This window comes from Papaver somniferum, chromosome 3 (genome assembly GCF_003573695.1).
Source record: "Papaver somniferum cultivar HN1 chromosome 3, ASM357369v1, whole genome shotgun sequence".
Lineage (NCBI taxonomy): Eukaryota > Viridiplantae > Streptophyta > Magnoliopsida > Ranunculales > Papaveraceae > Papaver > Papaver somniferum.
In genome coordinates, this window is record NC_039360.1 from 125,529,280 (window position 1) to 125,552,831 (window position 23,552).

The 23,552-nt window shown below is 37.9% G+C and overlaps 1 protein-coding gene across 1 annotated transcript; it reads right to left on the reverse strand.

The window, feature by feature from the left end:
- Window positions 1-18,775: 18,775 nt before the first annotated feature.
- Window positions 18,776-20,001, reverse strand: LOC113359939 (putative invertase inhibitor). The gene is made up of 2 exons (XM_026603498.1): window positions 19,715-20,001; window positions 18,776-18,968 (listed from the first exon to the last, which is right to left on the reverse strand). The coding sequence occupies exons 1-2, from the start codon at window positions 19,999-20,001 to the stop codon at window positions 18,776-18,778; spliced, it is 480 nt and encodes a 159-aa protein (XP_026459283.1).
- Between the last annotated feature and the right edge of the window lie 3,551 nt (window positions 20,002-23,552).

Consider the following 23,552-nt stretch of genomic DNA (forward strand, 5'->3'; position numbering starts at 1 on the left):
TGCACCTTCTTCACCTGAGTCGAATGGAGTAGCTGAAAGGAAAAACCGAACACTCATAGATATGGTGAACGCTATGTTAGCTAGTTCAGGGCTACCTTCGAACCTGTGGGGGGAAGCAATTCTCTCTGCTTGCTATATCTTGAACCGAGTTCCATTTAAGAAATCCGACAAAACTCTATGAGTTATGGAAAGGAAGACAACCGTCCTATGCATACTTTAAAGTGTGGGGGTGTTTGGCCAAGGTGGCCACTCCTCGTTCCAAGAAAACCAAAATAGGACCTAAAACTAGATTGTGTTTTCCTAGGATATCCTGAGCACACTAGTGCTTATAGGTTCATGGTAATTGGTGAGAACACCATAATGGAATCCAGAGATGCAGTGTTTTTCGAACACATTTTCCCTTTAGGGTCTGGACCTCATAAAAGGGTCCGCGATGATCTCTCAGATGTTCCTTCGACTAGTCAACCCCCGTCTCTAGATGCTGAAACCGAACCTAGAAGAAGTAAGAGGGTCAGAACCGAGAAAAGTTATGGTCCAGATTTTGTGACTCTTACGGTAGAGACTGAACCCCAAACTTATAAGGAATCTTTGACCTCTCCGGAAGCTCCCTTCTGGGAAGAAGCTTCAATTAATGAGTGGGATTCCATTCAACAAAATGAAACTTGGGACCTTGTAGACTTACCTCCTGGTAGTAAAACCATAGGTTGCAAGTGGGTCTTCAAAAGGAAACTTAGAACAGATGGAACTATAGAAAAACACAAAGCTAGGTTGGTAGCTAAGGGGTACAAACAACAGGAAGGATTAGATTTCTTTGATACCTATTCACCGGTCACTAGAATCACTTCTATCCGGATGCTGATTGCTATTGCTTCTATTTATGATTTGCATATACATCAGATGGATGTTAAAACTGCTTTTTTATATGGTGATTTGAATGAAGAAATTTATATGGACCAACCGGAAGGTTTTGTTGTGAAAGGTTTTGAAGATAAAGTATGCAAACTGAAAAAATCTTTGTATGGTTTAAAACAAGCACCTAAACAGTGGCATGAAAAATTTAATCATGTAATGATATCTAATGGATTCAAGGTTAATGAATCTGATAAATGTGTTTACATTAAATCTGTGGATGATTCTCATGTTATTGTGTGCCTATATGTTGATGATATGCTCATATTAGGTAGTAACCTTGATAGTATTAATACCACTAAAAGCATGCTTAACGAAAACTTTGACATGAAAGACTTAGGCCCTGCTGATGTAATCTAAGGGATGAAAATCAGAAAGATGTCTGATGGATATAGTCTTAGTCAATCTCATTATGTTGAAACTGTTCTTAAGAGATTTAATCATGAAAATGCTAAACCTGCAACTACTCCTTATGATCCCAATTGTAAATTTAAAAAGAACAAGGGTGAGGGTATTTATGAACTTGAGTATTCTCGTGTTATTGGCAGTCTTATGTATTTAATGAACTGTACACTTGAAACCCTGGGCAGGATCACTGGAATGCTCTCTACAGAGTTCTAAGGTACCTGAGAGGAACTTCAAACTATTGCTTAAGTTTTGGGAAGTATCCTGCTGTGCTAGAAGGGTACTGTGATGCTAACTGGATATCAGACTCAGATGAGTGCAAATCTACTAGTGGGTACATCTTTACACTTGGTGGTGCGTCGGTGTCATGGAAGTCTTCTAAACATACATGTATTGCTCGATCCACCATGGAGTCTGAGTTTATAGCCTTGGAGAAAGCTGGGGAGGAAGCTGAATGGATACGAGGTTTCCTGGGAGGAATTCCACTCTGGCCCAAGCCTGCGTCTTCGATCGCAAACCACTGTTGCTATTGGATGCGCAAAGAATAGTGTACACAACGGAAAATCTATACATCTTCAAAGAAGACACAAGACAGTGAAACAACTACTCTCTACTGGTATCATCTCTATAGACTTTGTGAGGTCTAAAGAGAATATTGCAGATCCTTTGACGAAAGGGTTATCTAGAGAGGTAGTTAGATCCACATTGAAGGGGATGAGACTCAAGCTCATAGAATAAATCGCCATGAAGGACACTCAACCTTGTGAATGGAGCTCCAAGAATAAGGTTCAATGAGATAACTAATTTTTGGTGATGTCAAGAGAGAACTATCTTTGTCCCTCCCTATGATGTAACCGTATGATAGTGCTTCCTGCATGTTTTAGGATGATCTGTCAAGATCTTAATGAGTTACATGACTTTGCTTAAAGCGGAGTGTGGCAGGACACTCTTAATGGACTCACCTATGTGGATGTTGGAAGTGGGGACGCTTCCTATGAGAATTTGAGCTTTTTCTCTAGAGACATTCATTAAGTCCGGGATTTAGCCCACGGCCAAAACGGGCACAACGGCAAGAGCTTGGCAGCTTTCTTTTTCTTTGAGACATCAAAGTGTGGTTGTTATTTCTGAATTGCACTCACTGTTGGCGGTTCAAGACATTGTGTTCACCGTGACAACAAGCAGTTCCGGTAACCTCTCACTAAGTTAAGGTTCAATCTCTGGGACACCTTAGCCTAATATTGATGTATTATGTTTTCTCGGATTTCGTCGATATGTTTTATCATTCATGTGGGGGATTGTTAGAAAAAACGGCTTTGTTATACCAAATTTGCATGGACTATGTTTTGATCTCTAGACCTATTGCCCACTACTTGTTTTTTCATTTGAATAGATAAAACAATAGTCCCACATAGACTAAAATCTAAAGAGTTTTAGACTTAAATACCATAGAATTGGCTAAAAGGGCATGGCCTTGGGTCATTAGACTTTTATGTGAGGGGGGAAGGCCTAGACTAGGGCAAGGTTTCCTTTCCCGTACGCGCGGTGCTTTGCACATAAGCACGCACGCCGCCGCCGTCCGTCCGGTCGGTCGGGTCGGGCTCGGGCTCCGGCTCGGGTTCGGGTGTGGGTGTGGGTGTCCGTACATATTTGTCCTGGATTTCTTGTCTGTACATATTTGTTTTGGATTTCTTGTCCGTACGTGTTTGGCTTGGCTTCTTAACACACTGCTCTAAGCCTGACAAAGGCAACACTGTATTTCTGTCATACGCATGAAGCCAACACAATGCTCTAAGCCTGACAAAGGCAACACTTTTTTCAACCAAACATTACCAGTATTTCTGTCATACGCATGGTTTTGTTGCATGCATTTTTTCTCTCGTTTGTAACGTCTTAAACACTATATAAGGGAGGAGTCTTGAGCTCATTGAATATAAAACAGATAAACATCTCTTCTTCTGCTCTCCCTCTATTTTCAGAAAATAAGTTTTTATTTCTAGTTTCTCTGTTTTTTAGCTAACACTGCCAAGTTCTAAGGGTACTCTCTTTGTATGCTACATTGAGGGGTACTATCAGTAGTTGTATCCTGGAGGTGACTCGCCAACTGCTATAGCATCTCAGCGGAGTAGCAGACGATATTGCCTTTAGGACAACGTATCGTATACGTGCCTCTACATTTTCTGTGCATCTCTAGCAACATCGGTTTGAGCTAAGTATCTTCTTCTCAGTTACATTATTAGTTCTATGTCCAACAATCTAAAGGAAATATCGTCTTTACTATATTTTTTGTAACAACATGGGAAAGAGTACTGAGACAAACCCCCAAAGTTTAGTGGGAAAGACTTTAAACGATGGCAGTCCAAAATGTTATTCTTCTTAAAAGACCAAAAATGATCCTAAACAGAAAAATAAAGCAAACGTAGTAGATGATTCTGGATATTTTACTGGCATGGTGTCTGAAGTCAACCTTGTCTCTAATGTGACCAATGTGAGAGACTGGTGGCTTGATTCTGGAGACACTAGGCATGTCTGTAAGTTCATAAATGCTTTCTACTCCTATAACAAAGTAGAAGACGATGAGAAATTGTTTATGGTAAACTCTTCTACCTCTAAAGTGGTAGGAAAAGGCAAGGTTGAATTGAAGCTCACTTCAGGAAAAACTCTCGCATTGAATGACGTGTATCACGTCCCGGACATATGCAAGAATCTTATCTCAGAAACCATCTTACTTGGGAAAGGTTTTAAATTTGTAGCCGAGTCTAACAAAGTTGTAATCTCTAAGGGTGGTGACTTCGTAGGAAAAGGATATGTCACTGAAAACATGATTAAGCTTAGTGTACTTTATTTGAACTTGAATGACAATGCATCTTCTTCTGCTTATGTTTGTGACTCCTCACATGTTTGGCATGATAGACTAGGACATGTTAATTTCAAATCCTTTGAAAGACTTGCTAAATTAGGATGCATTCCTAAAATAAACATTGATAGAGGCTATAAATGTGAAATTTGTGTTGAATCTAAATATGCAAGAAAACCCTTCAATAAAAGGGTTGAACGTAGTACAACTCCCCTAGAATTAATCCACTCGGATTTGGGAGATTTGAAATCAATGCAAACTAGAGGAGGTAAAAAATGGTACATCACTTTTATAGATGATCACTCAAGATACTGTCAGGTTTATCTTCTTAGAAGTAAAGATGAAGCCATAGACGCTTTCAAATTATATAAACTTGAAGTAGAAAACCAAAGAGGTGTTACTATTAAAACTCTTAGGTCAGACCGAGGCGGTGAGTATGTGATACCTATAGGAGAATTCTGCAAACTTAATGGCATCATTCATGAAACTACTGCACCTTCTTCACCTGAGTCGAATGGAGTAGCTGAAAGGAAAAACCGAACACTCATAGATATGGTGAACGCTATGTTAGCTAGTTCAGGGCTACCTTCGAACCTGTGGGGGGAAGCAATTCTCTATGCATGCTATATCTTGAACCGAGTTCCATTTAAGAAATCCGACAAAACTCCATATGAGTTATGGAAAGGAAGACAACCGTCCTATGCATACTTTAAAGTGTGGGGGTGTTTGGCCAAGGTGGCCACTCCTCGTTCCAAGAAAACCAAAATAGGACCTAAAACTATAGATTGTGTTTTCCTAGGATATCCTGAGCACTCTAGTGCTTATAGGTTCATGGTAATTGGTGAGAACACCATAATGGAATCCAGAGATGCAGTGTTTTTCGAACACATTTTCCCTTTACGGTCTGGACCTCATAAAAGGGTCCGCGATGATCTCTCATATGTTCCTTCGACTAGTCAACCCCCGTCTCTAGATGCTGAAACCGAACCTAGAAGAAGTAAGAGGGTCAGAACCGAGAAAAGTTATGGTCCAGATTTTGTGACTCTTACGGTAGAGACTGAACCCCAAACTTATAAGGAATCTTTGACCTCTCCGGAAGCTCCCTTCTGGGAAGAAGCTTCAATTAATGAGTGGGATTCCATTCAACAAAATGAAACTTGGGACCTTGTAGACTTACCTCCTGGTAGTAAAACCATAGGTTGCAAGTGGGTCTTAAAAAGGAAACTTAGAACAGATGGAACTATAGAAAAACACAAAGCTTGGTTGGTAGCTAAGGGGTACAGACAACAGGAAGGATTAGATTTCTTTGATACCTATTCACCGGTCACAAGAATCATTTCTATCCGGATGCTGATTGCTATTGCTTCTATTTATGATTTGCATATACATCAGATGGATGTTAAAACTGCTTTTTTATATGGTGAATTGAACGAAGAAATTTATATGGACCAACCTGAAGGTTTTGTTGTGAAAGGTTATGAAGACAAAGTATGCAAACGGAAAAAATCTTTGTATGGTTTAAAACAAGCACCTAAATAGTGGCATGAAAAATTTAATCATGTAATTATATCTAATGGCTCCAAGGTTAATGAATCTGATAAATGTGTTTACATTAAATCTGTGGATGATTCTCATGTTATTGTGTGCCTATATGTTGATGATATGCTCATATTAGGTAGTAACCTTGATAGTATTAATACCACTAAAAGCATGCTTAACGAAAACTTTGACATGAAAGACTTAGGCCCTGCTGATGTAATCTAAGGGATGAAAATCAGAAAGATGTCTGATGGATATAGTCTTAGTCAATCTCATTATGTTGAAACTGTTCTTAAGAGATTTAATCATGAAAATGCTAAACCTGCAACTACTCCTTATGATCCCAATTGTAAATTTAAAAAGAACAAGGGTGAGGGTATTTATGAACTTGAGTATTCTCGTGTTATTGGCAGTCTTATGTATTTAATGAACTGTACACTTGAAACCCTGGGCAGGATCACTGGAATGCTCTCTACAGAGTTCTAAGGTACCTGAGAGGAACTTCAAACTATTGCTTAAGTTTTGGGAAGTATCCTGCTGTGCTAGAAGGGTACTGTGATGCTAACTGGATATCAGACTCAGATGAGTGCAAATCTACTAGTGGGTACATCTTTACACTTGGTGGTGCGTCGGTGTCATGGAAGTCTTCTAAACATACATGTATTGCTCGATCCACCATGGAGTCTGAGTTTATAGCCTTGGAGAAAGCTGGGGAGGAAGCTGAATGGATACGAGGTTTCCTGGGAGGAATTCCACTCTGGCCCAAGCCTGCGTCTTCGATCGCAATCCACTGTGACAGTCAAGCTGCTATTGGATGCGCAAAGAATAGTGTATACAACGGAAAATCTATATATCTTCAAAGAAGACACAAGACAGTGAAACAACTACTCTCTACTGGTATCATCTCTATAGATTTTGTGAGGTCTAAAGAGAATATTGCAGATCCTTTGACGAAAGGGTTATCTAGAGAGGTAGTTAGATCCACATCGAAGGGGATGGGACTCAAGCTCATAGAATAAATCGCCATGAAGGACACTCAACCTTGTGAATGGAGCTCCAAGAATAAGGTTCAATGAGATAACTAATTTTTGGTGATGTCAAGAGAGCACTATCTTTGTCCCTCCCTATGATGTAACCGTATGATAGTGCTGCCTGCATGTTGCGTGCATTTTTCCTCTCGTTTGTAACGTCTTAAACACTATATAAGGGAGGAGTCTTGAGCTCATTGAATATACAACAGAGAAACATCTCTTCTTCTGCTCTCCCTTTGCTTTCAGAAAATAAGTTTTTATTTCTAGTTTCTCTGTTTTTTAACTAACACTGCCAAGTTCTAAGGGTACTCTCTTTGTATGCTACATTGAGGGGTACTATCAGTAGTTGTATCCTGGAGGTGACTCGCCAACTGCTATAGCATCTCAGCGGAGTAGCATGCGATATTGCCATTAGTACAGCGTATCGTATACGTGCCTCTACATTTTCTGTGCATCTCCAGCAACATCGGTTTGAGCTAAGTATCTTCTTCTCAGTTACATTATTAGTTCTATGTCCAACATTTATCCAGTTGCATTCGGAGTTGTCCATTGCGAAAATTGTGAGAGTTGGCCCTGGTTTGTAGAGAATTTGAAGGGAATTATCCATCAAGATCGTCCATTGACTATCGTTTCAGATTGTGGAACTGGTATTCTGAAATTTGTCCCAGAGTTTTTCCCAAATGCTCATCATTCATAGTTCATACTTCCTTATCACATGAAAGGTAACATTCTGAAATATGTCATTAGCACAGGAGCAGTTTCTTAAGGCTGCAACTAGTTTAACTAATTTGAAATCAACTTCAGTTGTTGATTGGATGTCGAAAATTTCATTGAAGAGTTGGGCTAATTTTGCATTTGAAGGTTTAAGGTTTGCAGAGAATACTTCTAATATAGCCGAATGCTTTAACAGTTTGATTAGGCGCGACAAGGTGCTTCCAGCACTTGAGCTAATTGAAGCTATTCCTGGTATGATGATGGTGCAGATGACGTACAAGAGGAAGTGTGAAGCTAATACGTGGACTACACGACTTACTCCCAAGATGCAGGCAAGGTTGAATAAAAGGGTTAACGAAAACATATGGCTAATACGTGTATACAAGGTCCGACAAGCAAGTGAAAGGGTATTTGAGGGAATTTCTTAAACTGGAAAACATATGGTTGATTCAGATGCACAATCTTGCACCTACATATTTTCCCTGGTACTCACTCGGTCAAGGCTATGTTGGAGATTGGAAATGAAGAGCCCTTCAAGCATATTATTCCTTTCTACACAACTCAATATTACAAGGGTCTCTACTCTCTGCCGGTATACCCCATTCCAGATTTTGATAAGCCTTCGGAAGTTTCAGAGAAGGGTTATGTTTTGCCTCCAATGGTGGTCGTGCACAAGCCAGAAAGCCAAATGCTGCTAGGTACAGGGGTAGCCGTGAGAAAGTTTGCAAGAAGAGGAGGTGTGGTCAGTGTGGTATGCTGATATTTCTTAACCGCCGAAGATGTCGCAGAGCTCCTTTAGCTCCTCGTGCACCAACATTTCGAAGGAAGGCTCTCGTTTCAATCTTCTTGAGAAGGATGTTTGGCCTACTGTGATGTTTCATATTCTTAACAACCTACACATTCAGATTTCGTGGAGGTGGTTCTATAGTTGGGATGGCGATGATGGTGCTGTATTGGTGATGGTGACGATTCAGATGAACTACTTTTTTTTTTCCAGAGATTATGTTTTTCATTTCATGTGTCCTGAAGTTTGCAGAACACTTTGTCTTTTTACGATTTATGACCTTAGATTAGTTTGTAGCTATTATTCTTTATGCATTTTGCTTTTGAACTTTTTTCTTCTGTTCTTATTATGTTAGTTTCTGCAGGTTTCATGTTTTTTCACGGGTAAATTATTGTTTTCTTTAGCCATCAACTGTGCATGTCGACTCCAGTTCAAGGTCAACTATGCTTGTTGACACCCATAATCTGAAATCAATGATCTCTGGAATCAACTATGCCTGTTGATACCAGCTTTTGGGATCAAATGTGCCTGTTGATACCATTTATTGGGGTCAACTGTGCTTGTTGACACCCATAATGTTGGAAAAAAAAAACACAAGGCTGCATTTTATAAGTTAGTCCATGTTCAGCAACATGTACCTGCAATCCCCTTTACAGTACGTTTTCATTCGTTATAGGTAATAGCAACAAGTAACAAGATAATCATTTCATTCAATATTTTCAGATAATCATTTAAATGTTTATATCCATCTAATAACTTCAACATATAAGTTCTTTAAGACAATTAAAATACCTAGTTTAAAATGCTTCAGACCAAGTCCTAGATTAAACTGTTTGAGACTATGCTTCAGAAAATTAAGTTTTTTTACAGGTAACATCAGGTTAATTTTATCATTGCTGCAGTTGTTGGTCAACCAGCTGCAGTTGTTGTTGCTCAACCTGCTGCAGTTGTTGTTCTGCGGATTCAGTCAGCACAATTATTGGACTCTGGTTTTGTTCTTGTTGCTTTTGTTGATCTTCAAAGTCTGTCATGAGATATATCGGAGTAAGTTGCTGGTCTTGTTGCTTTTGTTGTTCTTCCAGCTTCCATGCTCCAGGTTCGGACAATATACGTACTGCCAGCTTGATTCGCTTCCTATGTAATTTCTCAAGCAAGTCTGGAATTTGCGAGAATCCTAAACAGTGGCCATGCTTTAACAATGTCTTCAAATACAAGCATGTGTGTAGTGCACAATCTGGATAATTTTCTTGCTTGGGAACAGCCGGATATTTAATGTTTGTGTTTATTTCTTCACCTGTATCTAGATCTTTATGACCCATCTGATTTAGCACACCAGTCAATGGCTTTACCATGGCCGAATATTGTGCATTGTATCCTGCATTATATCTACCAATTGAGTCATAAACTTTCCATCCCCCTCTTTCCAATGTTAGCAGCACCCAATGGCTTGGTTTATCATTCACTGTCAGGTTCACATGTATCAAAATGTATTTGTTCCCATCATTTACTGGATACTCAGTCCTAATCCGTTGTATGGTTCCACATCTCTCTAAGCTGTCATTTTTCTTGCTTGTTACAGCGACCCTTACCATTCGCTGCAGTAGTTGATCATAGTTCTAAGTTCAAAATAATTTTTTGATAGTTGTTTATTAATATAATTGATAAAACAAAAGAGTAATTGTGTTACTTAAATAATCGTCTGTTGAGAAAACTAAATGGTTTTGGTATGCTTTATCATTCTTGCATTTCATCTTCCGATGCAAGAATTTCCGATGCAAGAATGATAAAGCCAAATGGTTTTGGTTTTCTCAACATCTTTCTGTTGAGAAAACCAAATGAGGAATTACCCTTGACTAGATCCGAGCAAGGATTTCATCGTTCAGTTAATTTATGTCCCTAATTTAGTTTCTATTTTCCTCTATCTCATCCATGGCTTGAATCTCTATCTTCCTATCTTTATCTTCAATTTATTGATTTGAAGAGACATCCCCTTATTTTACCCATCTCTCAGCCGTGGCTTGAATCCCTTTCTTCTCATATCTATGTTCAACTTCTTGATTTCAAGAAGATATCCCCTTTTGTATTTCCCTTATCTCATCTCATCTTAATTTAAAGATCTGATACATCTCCTACACCCATCAAACATCGAATCCCGTATTAATTCTCACCTCAATCTCATCTCAGTTTGAACTCTGAAGTTCTGATGGCGAATCTACCAACCAATTTCATCAATCAAAACCATCTTGCGACCACCTAGATTCTCATAAAATCTGCATCAAACAATTGCTTTACCACCATCTCATAGATCTCCTCCCTTATACACATCCTATGCATCTTGTACACATCCCTTACACCCATTTCTCATTTTCAGTTCTAAACCAACAATGGTGCTGGTTTCTGAAAAAGAACAGGTTTCAATCATCAGTTCTCAATCGGCATTAATAGTGCTGGTTATGTTGATATTCAGGGTAATTCCTCATTCTCAGTTCTAAACCAACGATGGTGTTGGTTTCTGAAGAAGAAAAGGTTTCCATCATGAACTCTTAATAGGCATTAATGGGGCCGGTTCTGTTGGTATTCAGAGTAAGCTTTGTCAACGATATGTGATGCAGTGGTTGTGGCGGCGTCGAGTTCTCAGTAAAGATGAGGTTTTAATTAGAGTTTCATTTCATCTTTGTTGGATTTTCCTCTTTACATGGGCGGTTCCTATCTGGGTATCTCTAGCTTTGTAACGGGTCTTGGGCTTTGATAAGATTGTGTTTGTTGGGCCTCGTATTTTTACAGCTTGTAAGGGATTCTTTGAGTCTCCCTGGGCTTGGGTCATCTCCTTAGTTTTACTCTTTCGATCCAAGGTATATCGGTTTGTAATTTTAAATTTCCAGTCTGGTTGTAACGATTCTTATTTCTTTAATAAACCCCTATTTCACGATCAAAAAAAAAAAATCTTCCGATGCAGAATGGTGATGTAGTAATTTATTATCTCTGCGTGAATATAGCCGTTATCCATCAGCTCCTGGATTTGGTCCCCAGTGATGTTGATTTGCACATCTCCATTGCAGTAGTTAAAAATACTAGCTGTTGTACTGCATTTTCAGAATACCACAAAGGAAACATGTTTTCAATAAAAATATACTTATATAACCTTGATATGCAAGTGAAGGTATAGAAAACTATAATCTAATAAGATCAACTTGTGTTGTCGACATCAGTTTCTGGTGTCAACTGGTTTTGTTGATCTTTAATTCCTGAAACATAGTGTTCAATATAACAATGCTTTCATATGGTAACATTTCTTTTAACATTTTTTTTTAATTAATGCTAGAGAACTCGTTAGTACATATCCATCATTTTAACGAAGTGATTTTTTTTCTTACCTCTCTGTTGCATTCTCGAAGAATGGCCGAAGTATTTCTCGTTCTTCGTCACTGCATGAATTCCAGAGATCCAGCCTTTCTGGCCTCATAAGTTTTTCTGGTTCTGCGGGTGGTAGGCAGATGTAGGAGTCGAGATCGATGATTTCATCAGTATTGCTGTCTTGCACTTCATTTGTCATCCTCCCCTTTTTGGTTATACCTTTGTATGCATCCAAATATCCTGGTCTCTTTCCGGTCCTTGTTGTTTTTTTTTACTTCTTTTTCAATAGACCCTATTTCAGGTTTAACAGCTTGTTCTGCGTCATCCATATCAACATCTTGTTCTTCGCTCTGCAATTCTTCTGTTGTTTCTTCGTTGTTATCCACAGAAGGTACAAACCCATCTAACAAACTTTCATCTTCTGTTTGTCTTTTGTTAGTTTCTGCTCTTGGAGACACTGATGCGATTAGGTTGAAATTTGGTGTAATCTCCGAATATTCAGACCAACATCCTACTGGATGTATAATTGAAATTCGCGGTGTTGTATAAATGAACTCATCTCCCACCTTTTTCTTCTCATCATCTGCAAGTTTCTCCTTTTCTTCAACTTCATATTCTTTAGCTGCATCATTTCTTCCATCTTGGAAACCCATCTGACAAGAATTCAATTGCTGGGTAAGTTCTTTGTTGCCCTGCTTTTTGAGTGACAACTTCGCAGAGTGGTAACCTTCGCTGTACATGGCTTCTTGTTTTTCCTGACTTTGGTCTTTCAATGACTCATCGAATGGTATTTCCAAATTAGTTTCACTTTGCTCTATTGCCTGAATGGATTTCAATATGTCGGTGAAATCATATGACACTCCCATTGTAATCTTCGGTGATGACTCTCCAACTGGTTTTCTAGTAGCTTCTAAACGGCGTATCCTTGATTCCTTATCAAGGTGTTCTTTTAGAATTTTGTAAATGTGATCCATTTCTTTGGAATCTCTAGGAGTTAGTGGTACGCTATCTTTATTCTTTATGACCAGATTAAGTAAGAACATGGCGCTGTTGACGAAATCTGTGCTTTTAGATCTTTTCTCAAACACATACCTGATTTCTTCTCTGACACATGAAAGGAAAAAATTCTCCTCCTTGTTCTTTTGCTTCTCCTCTTCCAATTTCTTCTGAACCTCTGCTAAGAGAACCAATGGTTTCTCAACTTCTAGTAGCCCATCCACACATTCTTGTTCAAACTGCAAAGTAAAGTACAACGCAATGAGCAAAAAATGTAGTGCTAAATACTTTCACTTTTTTTAGGGTGTCAACTGTGCATGTTGATACCAGTTTTGGGACCAACTTTGCTTGTTGACACCCATAATCTGAAATCAAACATGTTTTCTGAGTGGGAGTTATGGTGTCAACTGTGCTTGTTGATACCAGATTTTGGGAAACCACAAAACAAGTAATTTTTCTATAAAAACAAGTAAATTTTCTATTAAGTGTTTAATTAATATATAAACACTTACTGTACAGTCGAACCACTTCATATCGATCATTTGATTTTCATTTTTACTGGTCTTCTCCAGCATATGTTTCAAAAATTTGTCGCAGAATGTTATTTGACACCATCCAAGGAATCTTGATGTTGAATTTTCGAAACCTTCCCTTTTCTCAATATAACCTTCTACATGCTCACAAAACCAGTACCGGAAAAACAAAAACTACATGTTAGTTCTCGCAAAATAAACTATACGCATCATTTCAAATAAAAAAAGAAACATAGTAATTTTTATATATACCAATAACAGTGGTGTGCAACCAACAACACTTCCGTTTTCTCCTAATGGATTTTCAATGTGTCGGATCGGGTATGGATATGGGTTGAGGCCTTGCCTTGGCTTCAGGCCCAAATTTTGTTTTCCGAAAAACATAGCTCTTCAACCGGTTAAGGAAAGTTCTTCACGGATTCCAACCCATGTAGAATTTTTGAAGATAGTGGTGGTTGGTTTTGTTGGTTGATTAAGAAATGTTTAGAGTTTGTTGAGTAACTACGATTATTGGGTTTGTTTAGGAAACCTATTATAGGGCTCCAAACTTTGGTTTTTGGGTTCACAGGATGACAAAAAAAAGAGTCATGAAATAATAATCAACAAAATACTTCAATTTATAGATTTTGTTAAAGGTAATATTCTTCATTAGTGGTCAAATATTCAATATTAGTTGTCAAATATTCAATTAACATTTTGTTGTAGTTAAGACACTTGCAACCACCCTAAAAGGGACATAGCCTTGTGAACTACTACTACTGGTTATTTTCTCTTCTTTTCGATGAGGCAAGGATCTCATTCGATGACCTACAGTAACAGTGAAGAATCAAGCAGGAAAAAAAACAATTTAAAAAAAAGAGTAATAAGTGAACATGGGTTTTAGACATAGTTGAAGGTGGCTTTGCATACGTGATCAATAAGACCAAAGAAAAATAATGCATACAAAACCTCTTTTTTATTCCATATGAGAGATCTACAAGGACACTACTGAAGAATTAATGGACGGCCGAGTATTTTCCTGATTATGCCAAAAGAAATGGTAACTAGCTGAATGAAATCACCATGTTGAGCTAGGACAAGATGTTTTGGTGAAATGTTCCACATTTGTATTGTGGATTCTCATTCAATATAAAGAGCCTTATATGGCTATTATTACAGAAGATATTGCAAGATTGTATACCAAAAATACAAGATTGACAGACATTAGAATGTCGACAAAATATGACAGCTATAGCTTAGAAGGATACAACCGTAGTTACTGCTTTGAATGAGTGAGGATAGCTGTATCCTTAACATCCTCCCTCAAGTTGAACATGAGTTGTTGAATGTTCAACTTGTTCCTGAGATAAAGAAACCTTGGTACTGACAAACCCTTAGTGAAGATGTCAGCAACTTGGTCTTTAGTCGAGATGAACCGTACCAGAAGCTACTTGTTTACTACTCTTTCACGCACAAAGTGATAATCAATTTCTATGTGCTTCATACGAGCATGAAAAATTGGATTGGCAGTGAGATATGTAGCCCCTAAATAGTCACACCATATTGACGGAGCTCTTACTTCAACACCAAGTTCTTTTAGCAAAGATTGAAGCCAGATTAGTTCAGAAGTTGCTATGGCTATGCCTCTATATTTAGCTTCAGTGCTCGACTTGGAAACAGTTTTTTGTTTCCTTCCGCTCCAAGATACAAGATTGTTGCCAAAATAGATGCAATATCCACTAGTGGATCGACGATCATCGAGACTTCCATCCCAATCAGAGTCAGAGTAGGCATGAAGACTGATATCTGAGGATTTTCGCAAAACCAAACCATGTTGAACTGTGTGTTTGAGATACCTGAGTATGCGTTTGATTATCTCCCAATGCTCGATGTAAGGGTCTTGCATGAACTGGCACACTTTGTTTACTGCGACAACGATATCATGCCGAGTGAGATGTAGATACTGTAATGCTCCACAGACACTTCTATAAAGCGTTGGATCCTCAAATCTTTGTGTACCAAATCTGCTGATTTTACTGTTCACAGCCAAGGGAGTAGCAACTGGTTTTGCAGCATCCATCTTGGCCCGTTTAAGCAGATCAGTGATGTATTTTTGTTGACTCAACAAAACTGAATCTTTTTGCTTAATAACTTCTATCCCCAAGAAGTAGCTGAGGTCACTTAAGTCTTTGATTGCAAAAACAGAATTCAGAGCAGATATTAGGTTTGTAATAAGAGAAGAATTGGAACCTGTGATGATAATGTCATCAACATATATTAAGACATAAATTAATCCATCTGAATTCGTCTTGATAAATAGTGAATTGTCTGCAACAGATCCTTTGAAACCCAGCTCAACTAGGTACGTGCTAAGCCTTGAAAACCAAGTGCGTGGAGCTTGCTTGAGGCCGTAGATTTACTTGTTCAACTTGCAAACGTGAGTTGGAAAGTCAGGATGAATATAACCAACTAGATGCTTCATATAAACATCTTATGTCAGAACACCATGCAAGAAAGCATTCTGAACATCTAATTGTCACAAGGACCAACCATTTGCCACAACAATGGGCAAGACAAGTCTGATAGTGCTTGGTTTAATCACAGGACTGAAGGTTTCATCATAATCAAAACCTTCTCTTTGATTGAATTCTTTAGCTACTAGTCGAGCTTTTGGTCTGTCAATTGTACCATCTGCTTTCTGTTTAACCTTAAAAACCCATTTCGAGCCAATCAAATTCATCCATGGTTCATGTGGTATGTAGCTCCACGTACCATTACGAATATGAGCATTAATCTCATCATCCATGGGAGGTATCCATATTGGATTTTTCGATGCTTCTGTATAAGATGATGGAGTGGTGAGGGATGTCTCTGCAAGTGGATACTTTGTTGCTGTAAGACAAAGCTTGTTGACTGGTTTCTTGATACCATGTCTAGCTCTAGTGATCATATGATGATGTGTAGGTGGTGCAGGTGGAGCTAATGGAGCCTACTGCAACATAGATGGTTGTGGTGCTGCTGAAGTGGTTGTCTCTGCAGAAGGGATTGATGTAGTAGATTCTGGTGCTGCTGTGTTTAAAGTTGACTGCACATTATCCATATTTGGAGATAGAGGTGGTGACTGCAAAATATCCATACCAGGCGACATTGGTGGAATATGTGGCAGATGAGAGGATGGTTGAGAAACAATATTCTCATGAGATGAATTGGAAAAAGTGGGTGATGCAAATATTTTTGTGGATGGCCTGGAAATGGGTTTAGTGATACATACCTGTTGCTTGGCAGCAAATGTGAAGCTCGTTTCTACGAACTTGACGTGTCGAGAGATATACAACCTTCCTGTAGGTACATGTAAACATATATATCCTTTGTGCGCGCCACTGTAACCAATGAATACACACGGTAATGATATTGGTTCAAGCTTATTAGAGACATATGGGCGAAGGCATGGGTAACATAGACAACCAAAAACCTTTAGAAAGGAGCAGTCAGGTTTTTTGTTGTATAGGAGTTGGAGTGGAGATTTAGCTTCATGTTGGGATACAGGTAGTCTGTTAATAAGATAACATGCAGTTGAGAAGGCTTCTACCCAGTATGATTTTGGCATGGAGGCATGAAACACGAGAGCTAATCCGGACTCAGTGATATGTCTAATGCGTTTTTCAGCAATGCCATTTTGAGCAGATGTATGAGGACACGAAAATCTATGTATAACAACAGAATTATTAAGGAAATAAGTAAACTTCCTAAACTCTCCACCATTGTCAGATTGAAAAACCTTGAGTTTATGATCTGTTTGATTTTCTATCAGCTTTTTGAATTGAATAAAGATGGGAAAGGCATCTGATTTTCTAACTAGTGGATAAATCCAAGTATAGTGTGAGTAAACATCTAGAAAAAGAAGATAATATCTAAAACCATCTTTTGGAACATGTGGTGAAACCCATAAATCAGCAACAATTAAACTCAACGGTTCAGCAATAATTGTACTACTAGTAGGAAATGGAAGTTTATGACTCTTGCTCATATTACAAGAGTGACAATAATCAAACTTCTTATCTGAAACAAGAAGGGAAAGATTTTTAATCATTCTAAAAACAGTGCGAAGCATTGGGTGACCCAATCTTTGATGCCATAGAGGAACTGTATTGGATAGTAGAGCAGCTGGTGTTGTATGTGGAATCTCTCGAACAACATCAAAGACATAAAGCCCATTCTTAAGTCTGCCTTGCAAAAGGGTTGTCCCCGACCGGATTTCCTTCACAAAAAAGAAATTGCATAGAATTCAAGGAAAACGTTATTATCTTTGCAAAATTTAGAGACCGAAAGTAAGTTGGTCTTTATTTGAGGGACATGGAGAATATTGTTTAACTGAAATGATCTGTTATTATGAGAAAAGGAAGCATTACCAATATTTTTGACATGGAAAGCCTCACCATTTCCTATGCGCATTTGTTCAGTGTCATCGTACTCATGCCGAATATTGAGATTGTTGAGATTTGCAGTCAGGTGATGAGTTGCACCTATATCAGTCACCCAGTTGTTATCAGCAGGACCAACAGGGAGAGCCAAGTATGCAGCTGGCTGTTTGTTGTTGTTGTTGTCCACTTTGTTACGAAACCAGCAGAATCGAGCATCATGATTCTTGCGTTTGCAGATCTCACAAGGAACTTCACCTTGATACAAGTTTCTAGGATGACGGTTGGATTGATTTTGTGGACGATTGTTTGGATATCTCCTTTGATCTTGCTTCTGAAATGGTCTGGAGTTTGATGAGGCAGAAACATTGGCTAGCGGTTGTTGCAATACGGCTAACTGTTGTTCAAGACGGAGATCAAATGAAATCAGATGATCTTGAAAAGTATCCATGTCGATCTTGTCGACTGTGCTTAAGGCTGTGACAATGGAGTCATAAGCCTGATCTAGTCCAGCTAGAATTGATTCCTGCATATCTTCTTCAGAGAGAGGTTTTCCAGATGCTGCAAGTGCATCAAACAGTTTCTTAGTTTTTGAGAAATAATCTTGCATTGAGTTGTTACCTTTGCGAAGACTGTGTAGTTGTCTTTTCAGGTTCATTTGATGAGCTTTGGTTTTTGGTGCATATCTCCTTTGAAGGGCTTCCCATACAGCTTGTGATGTTGAGAGACCTACAACTCGACCTAATACACCTTCAGATAAAGAGGAAAGGATCCACCCTAAGAGTATTTGGTCTTGTTCCTCATATTTTGCATAAGCAGGATTAGGAGTTGGTTGTGCACCTTCTTCAGTAGCAGGTATGGTTTTTGCTGGTTTTTCCATTGTACCATCAACAAAACCTTGTAATTTGTAACCTTTGAGAAGAGGTTTGAATTGTGTCACCCATAGGAGATAGTTGTTGTCATTGAGTTTGACACTGATCAGATGGTGGATGTGTATTTGATGAAGTGTTGAAGTTTCAGCCATGGTGAAAGATAAGAAGCGTGAGTTTTGGATCTTTAGACTCGATACCAAGCTAGGACAAGATGTTTTGGTGAAATGTTCCACACTTGATATTGTGGATTCTCATTCAATATAAAGAGCCGTATATGTATATTATTACAAAAGATATTGCAAGATTGTATACCAAAAATACAAGATTGACAGACATTAGAATGTCAACATAATATGACAGTTATAGCTTAGAAGGATACAACTGTAGTTACTGCTTTGAATGAGTGAGGATAGTTGTATCCTTAACATGTTGTTTGCTTAATGGACCAAAATCTAAACCAAACTCGTCAAATCCATCTTTGCAAGTACCTGCCCATATCCTCGCAACACCCACACCAAGAGCACCCTCGTAATCTTTATCTTTAAATGCTTCCATGGCGTCTTGAACTGTATCAAAAGCTCTAGAATAACAAAATATACAATCCCCTAGTGATCTTCTGACTGTCGGTTCTACTTTTCCATCCTTTAAAAGGCGTTTAATATATATTGTTGGAAATATTGACAACAATTAAAAAAATACTGTGAAAAATACTTAGCTCGAACCAATGGTTGATTTCTGATGCAGCAGCAAATTGTCACAGAATAATAGAGGCACGTATGATATACGCTGTCCTAAAGACAATATTCGCCGGCTACTCCTCTTGTAAAGAGATGCTATAGCCGTATCAACGAGATGCCTCCAGGATACAACTATCGTTAGCGTTCCTCATTGTAGCATACAAGAGAACACCCTTAGAACTTGGCAGCAATGATTAACAAAACTTAAAACATAGAAAACTGGGTAGTAACTGTTTACAGAGAACAAAGGAGCAGAAGAAGAGATATTTATCTGTTGTGTGTAATTGAGCTGAAAACTCCTCTCTTATATAGTGTTCAAGAAAAATTTGGACGTTAGAAATAATGGAATAAGATTCCCATGCGTATGACAAAAGAGGGACAGAGATTCTCACTTTGTCAGGAAAACAGTCACTCAGAAAACTGTGTAAAAGAAAAGGCTGTAAAGCTGCTGACTAGAAGACTGTGTAAAGTGAAAGTTTTAGTATATGTGGGACTATTCTTTTATCAATTCAAAAGAAAAAACAACTAGTGGGCAATAGGTCTAGGGATCAAAACATAGTCCATGCATATTTGGTTTAATATAAAAAACCCGTTTTTTCTAACATATATGCTAACATTAGTCGCATTGGTGGAACATAGCTCCATTGATATTAAAGCAAGTCCAAAAATATCTGAAGTTTTGCTCATAGGATTGGCTTTCAGAGATGAAATACAAAAGTCATATTTTGGGTCGCCGTAACTATGCGCTGATATATTCTTACATAAATCACTGATCATGGCTCCTGTATCTCCATTCACACCATACAAGTTGAGAACAAGAAAAACATGGAGGAGTGATGAAACCAGGGAAATTGATAAGACTGACTGGTTCACCATCGTTCTTGTTTTGGATCTCAATTTAATGAGATTCTATGACATTTATAGAGCAAAACATGCAACAATAAATTCTTGAGATTTTGAGAATAATAGTATTTTGGTATTAATGAAATATCCTTCCAATACAAGAAGGTAATGTGGAGTAGAACATGCAGCAATAAGGTGGGGCCTAGTTATTTAACGGCTAGGATCGTATTTCAAATCATTCCGCATCAGTTTTTTGATGCGTTGGGTGATATCCAACCCAAAAAACCATCAGATTTTATTACTTGAAAAATACAGAGATTTGGGGATTAACTAACTTTGGGGAACCTCATATCTTATTTATAAAAAATAAAAATAAAGACGTATTATGTGTATGTTACACAAGTTACGCTTAAATCAATATAGTAATGCATTAACTAACTACGCTTTCTCTCTCCCCTTCTCTCTCGTAAACACAGGGGAAAAAAAGAAACTACTTTCTTCAAATTTTAGATCCTTGATTTACCCGGTTTTGGTTTGGTTTTTCAGATCAACCGGGAAGATCGAGTTTGTTTACTTGTATAGATTTATCTTCCAATAAAAGAAATTGTTTCTAAACATTTTTTTATGATTTTTTATCGGTTCTGATGGTTTCACAATACTATCAAGACTTGTATTCTTATTGTATTATTAGGGTTTTCTGGTGGATTTGCATCATCATCAAGCATGTTATGGAGGAAGACGATCTACTTTGTCAGATATGGAGATCGTTTGTGAAGAAATTAATTTGGGCGTATTACTTACCTTTTGTGGAAGCATCTAATACCCATGATGATCAGGAAACAAATTGGTTTGAAACCATTATAAGGATATTCAATCCTTCAACGGGCTGCAGAAGTTTAATTCGATTTTCACATCTTGTTTCTTTAAGTTTCAAATGTAAATCATGTACTATATGTGTTGTCTTGTTTCTTGATGTAATTGATCATGATCAAACAGGAGGGTGTGTCTATCTGCCACCTCTTCTATGTAATCCTTCAAACCTCAATTTGAATGAGGTAGTTAATGAATAAATTTTAGGGGCTTTTCAAAGCCCCTTCTTCCATCAAAATAAATAAATAAATAGTAATGCAATAACTGGATGTTTAATTCTTATTTGTACAATTTATAATCAAATTTCAACTGCCTGGTCGAATCAGTTGAAATTTCATATGTCCTCAAATTTCATATGTACAATTTACAATCAAATTTCAACAGCCTGATTCCAGTAGTATCGTAACCCGGCCAGAAGTAGTGTTCTTTTTTTTCATAAAGCAAGCTGCTGGGATTGGATCCGAGGTTTCGACGTAAAATTCCTACCACCAATAAGGTAGGGACTAGTTATTTAACGGATAGGATCGTATTTCAAATCATTCTGCATCAGTTTTTTGATGCGTTGGTGTGATATCAAACCCAAAAAACCATCAGATTTTATTACTTGGAAAATACAAAGATTTGGGGATTTTTCTTCTATCAGTTTTTGGATCTCAGATCGACCGGGGAATGGCTTCTCCAACTTCTATCATCTACTCATCACTAACATAGGATATATTGATTGAGATCTTTTCTTATCTTCCTCTGAATTCAATCTATAAGTTGAAATGTCTCTCCAAGGTATGGTTGTATAACCTCTCAGACTCTAATTTCATGATTAAATGGTTCTAGATCAATAACAAGTCTCTACCATGGATACAATATTATTCAATTTTTGATAAAGATGATGATGAAAACTGTGTGAAATCTAAGTTCGCATATCCTGATTCACACTCAGATTTTATGTCTATAAATGAACATTTGTTCTCCCTTAAATTTCTAAAAAATAAAAAACCATTTGAACTATACCCGTCAGGTTCTTGTAATGGTTTGGTACTCTGTATTTCACGTATTGCAGATGAGTTTAGGTATCATGTCTGTAATCCTCTAACTCAGACATGGGTTTTGTTAAGATATGGTCAAGATATGATATATCTTGACATTATTGTGTCTGTTATTTGGTTGTAACTGCATATATATTCTTTCTGTATATATCCTAGATATTGTTAGGTGTATCTTTTATTTGCCTTATCTAGTTGTTAGGTGTATCTTTTATTTGCCTTATCTAGTTGTGTAAATATGTATAAATCAGGATTTTGCCTATCAATGAAGATACAGAGAATTATTCTCACAACTACATTAGAATCTATATGCTCATGTTTATCATGGCATCAGAGCTAGGAAAGATCTGAGAACCAGTTTCCGCTGCAATACAATCCATAGAAAATACAACCCAGAGAAAACATAGTAATCATGTCAAGAGAAGATTCTCAACCTATCACTGTCCGTTTTGATGGAACCAATTACAATCACTGGTCATTTCTCATGAGGATTTTTCTTAAAGGAAAGAGTATGTGGAAGTATGTCGATGGTATAGAAAAGAAACCTACAACAAGCAGTTCTGTTGAAAAAGGGAAAGAAAATGAAACACAGAAAAAGGATCCAAAAGAAGAATGGGAGATTAACAATCACAGGATTCTCACTTGGATTGGAAACACAGCCATTCCTTCCATAAGCATGCAACTCACAAGTTTTGAGGTAGCCAAAGATGCATGGGATTTTCTTTCGAAAAGGTACACCCAAATCAACTTTGCTCAGAGGTATAAACTCGAACAAGATATTAGATCTATGAAACAATCGCATGATCAGTCTATTTCTGTTTTTCATTATGAGATGTCTTTAATCTGGAATCAATTAGCACTCATGGAACCAATATGGACCGTAGATTTGGAATTGTGGCAGAAGTATAGAGAGGAAACACGTTTAGTTCAGTTTCTAATGGCTTTGCGTGATGATTTTGAGTCTGTTAGGGCATCAATCCTTCATCGTTCACCTCTTCCCACGGTGGAAGTTGCTTTGTCTAAACTTATTACAGAAGAAACAACGAAAAGAATCACACCGGAGATATCAGGAGTATTTGTTGTGCCCTCACGATCCAACCCTAACAATTTTCCAAGAAACTCAAATGCTCAAGTGCAACGTGATATGTCTCAAGTACAGTGTCATAACTTCAAGACCTTTGGACACTTTGCAAGGAACTGCAATCTCCCATCGGACAATACATCACCTACTGCCACAATACCTGACACACCCACAACACAGTGTGGGTATTGTAAGGAATTTGGTCACTCATCTAGATTCTGCACCTCACCAACCTCAAGAAACATGAGAAGAATCAATGCTAATGGAGGAAACAAATTCAATACACCTACCAGATTTACGGAAGCTCCAGTTTCATCTGCAACAGATCCATATGCAACATCGACAACCTCATCTGCATTAGTTGTACCTGGTGGTGGTTCAGCACCAAACCTTAAGGATATTCAAGAGATGATTAAACAAGCACTCTCAATTGGTAACAACCCTACAGCTGCATCTTCCTTCTCTATCTCCTCAGGTATTTATTCAACAAAATGGTTTTTCGACTCAGGAGCATCAAACCACATGACTTTTAATCAAATCTTTTTTGAAAGTCTTCATCCTGTCATCACCCCTAAGATTCATACTGCTGATGG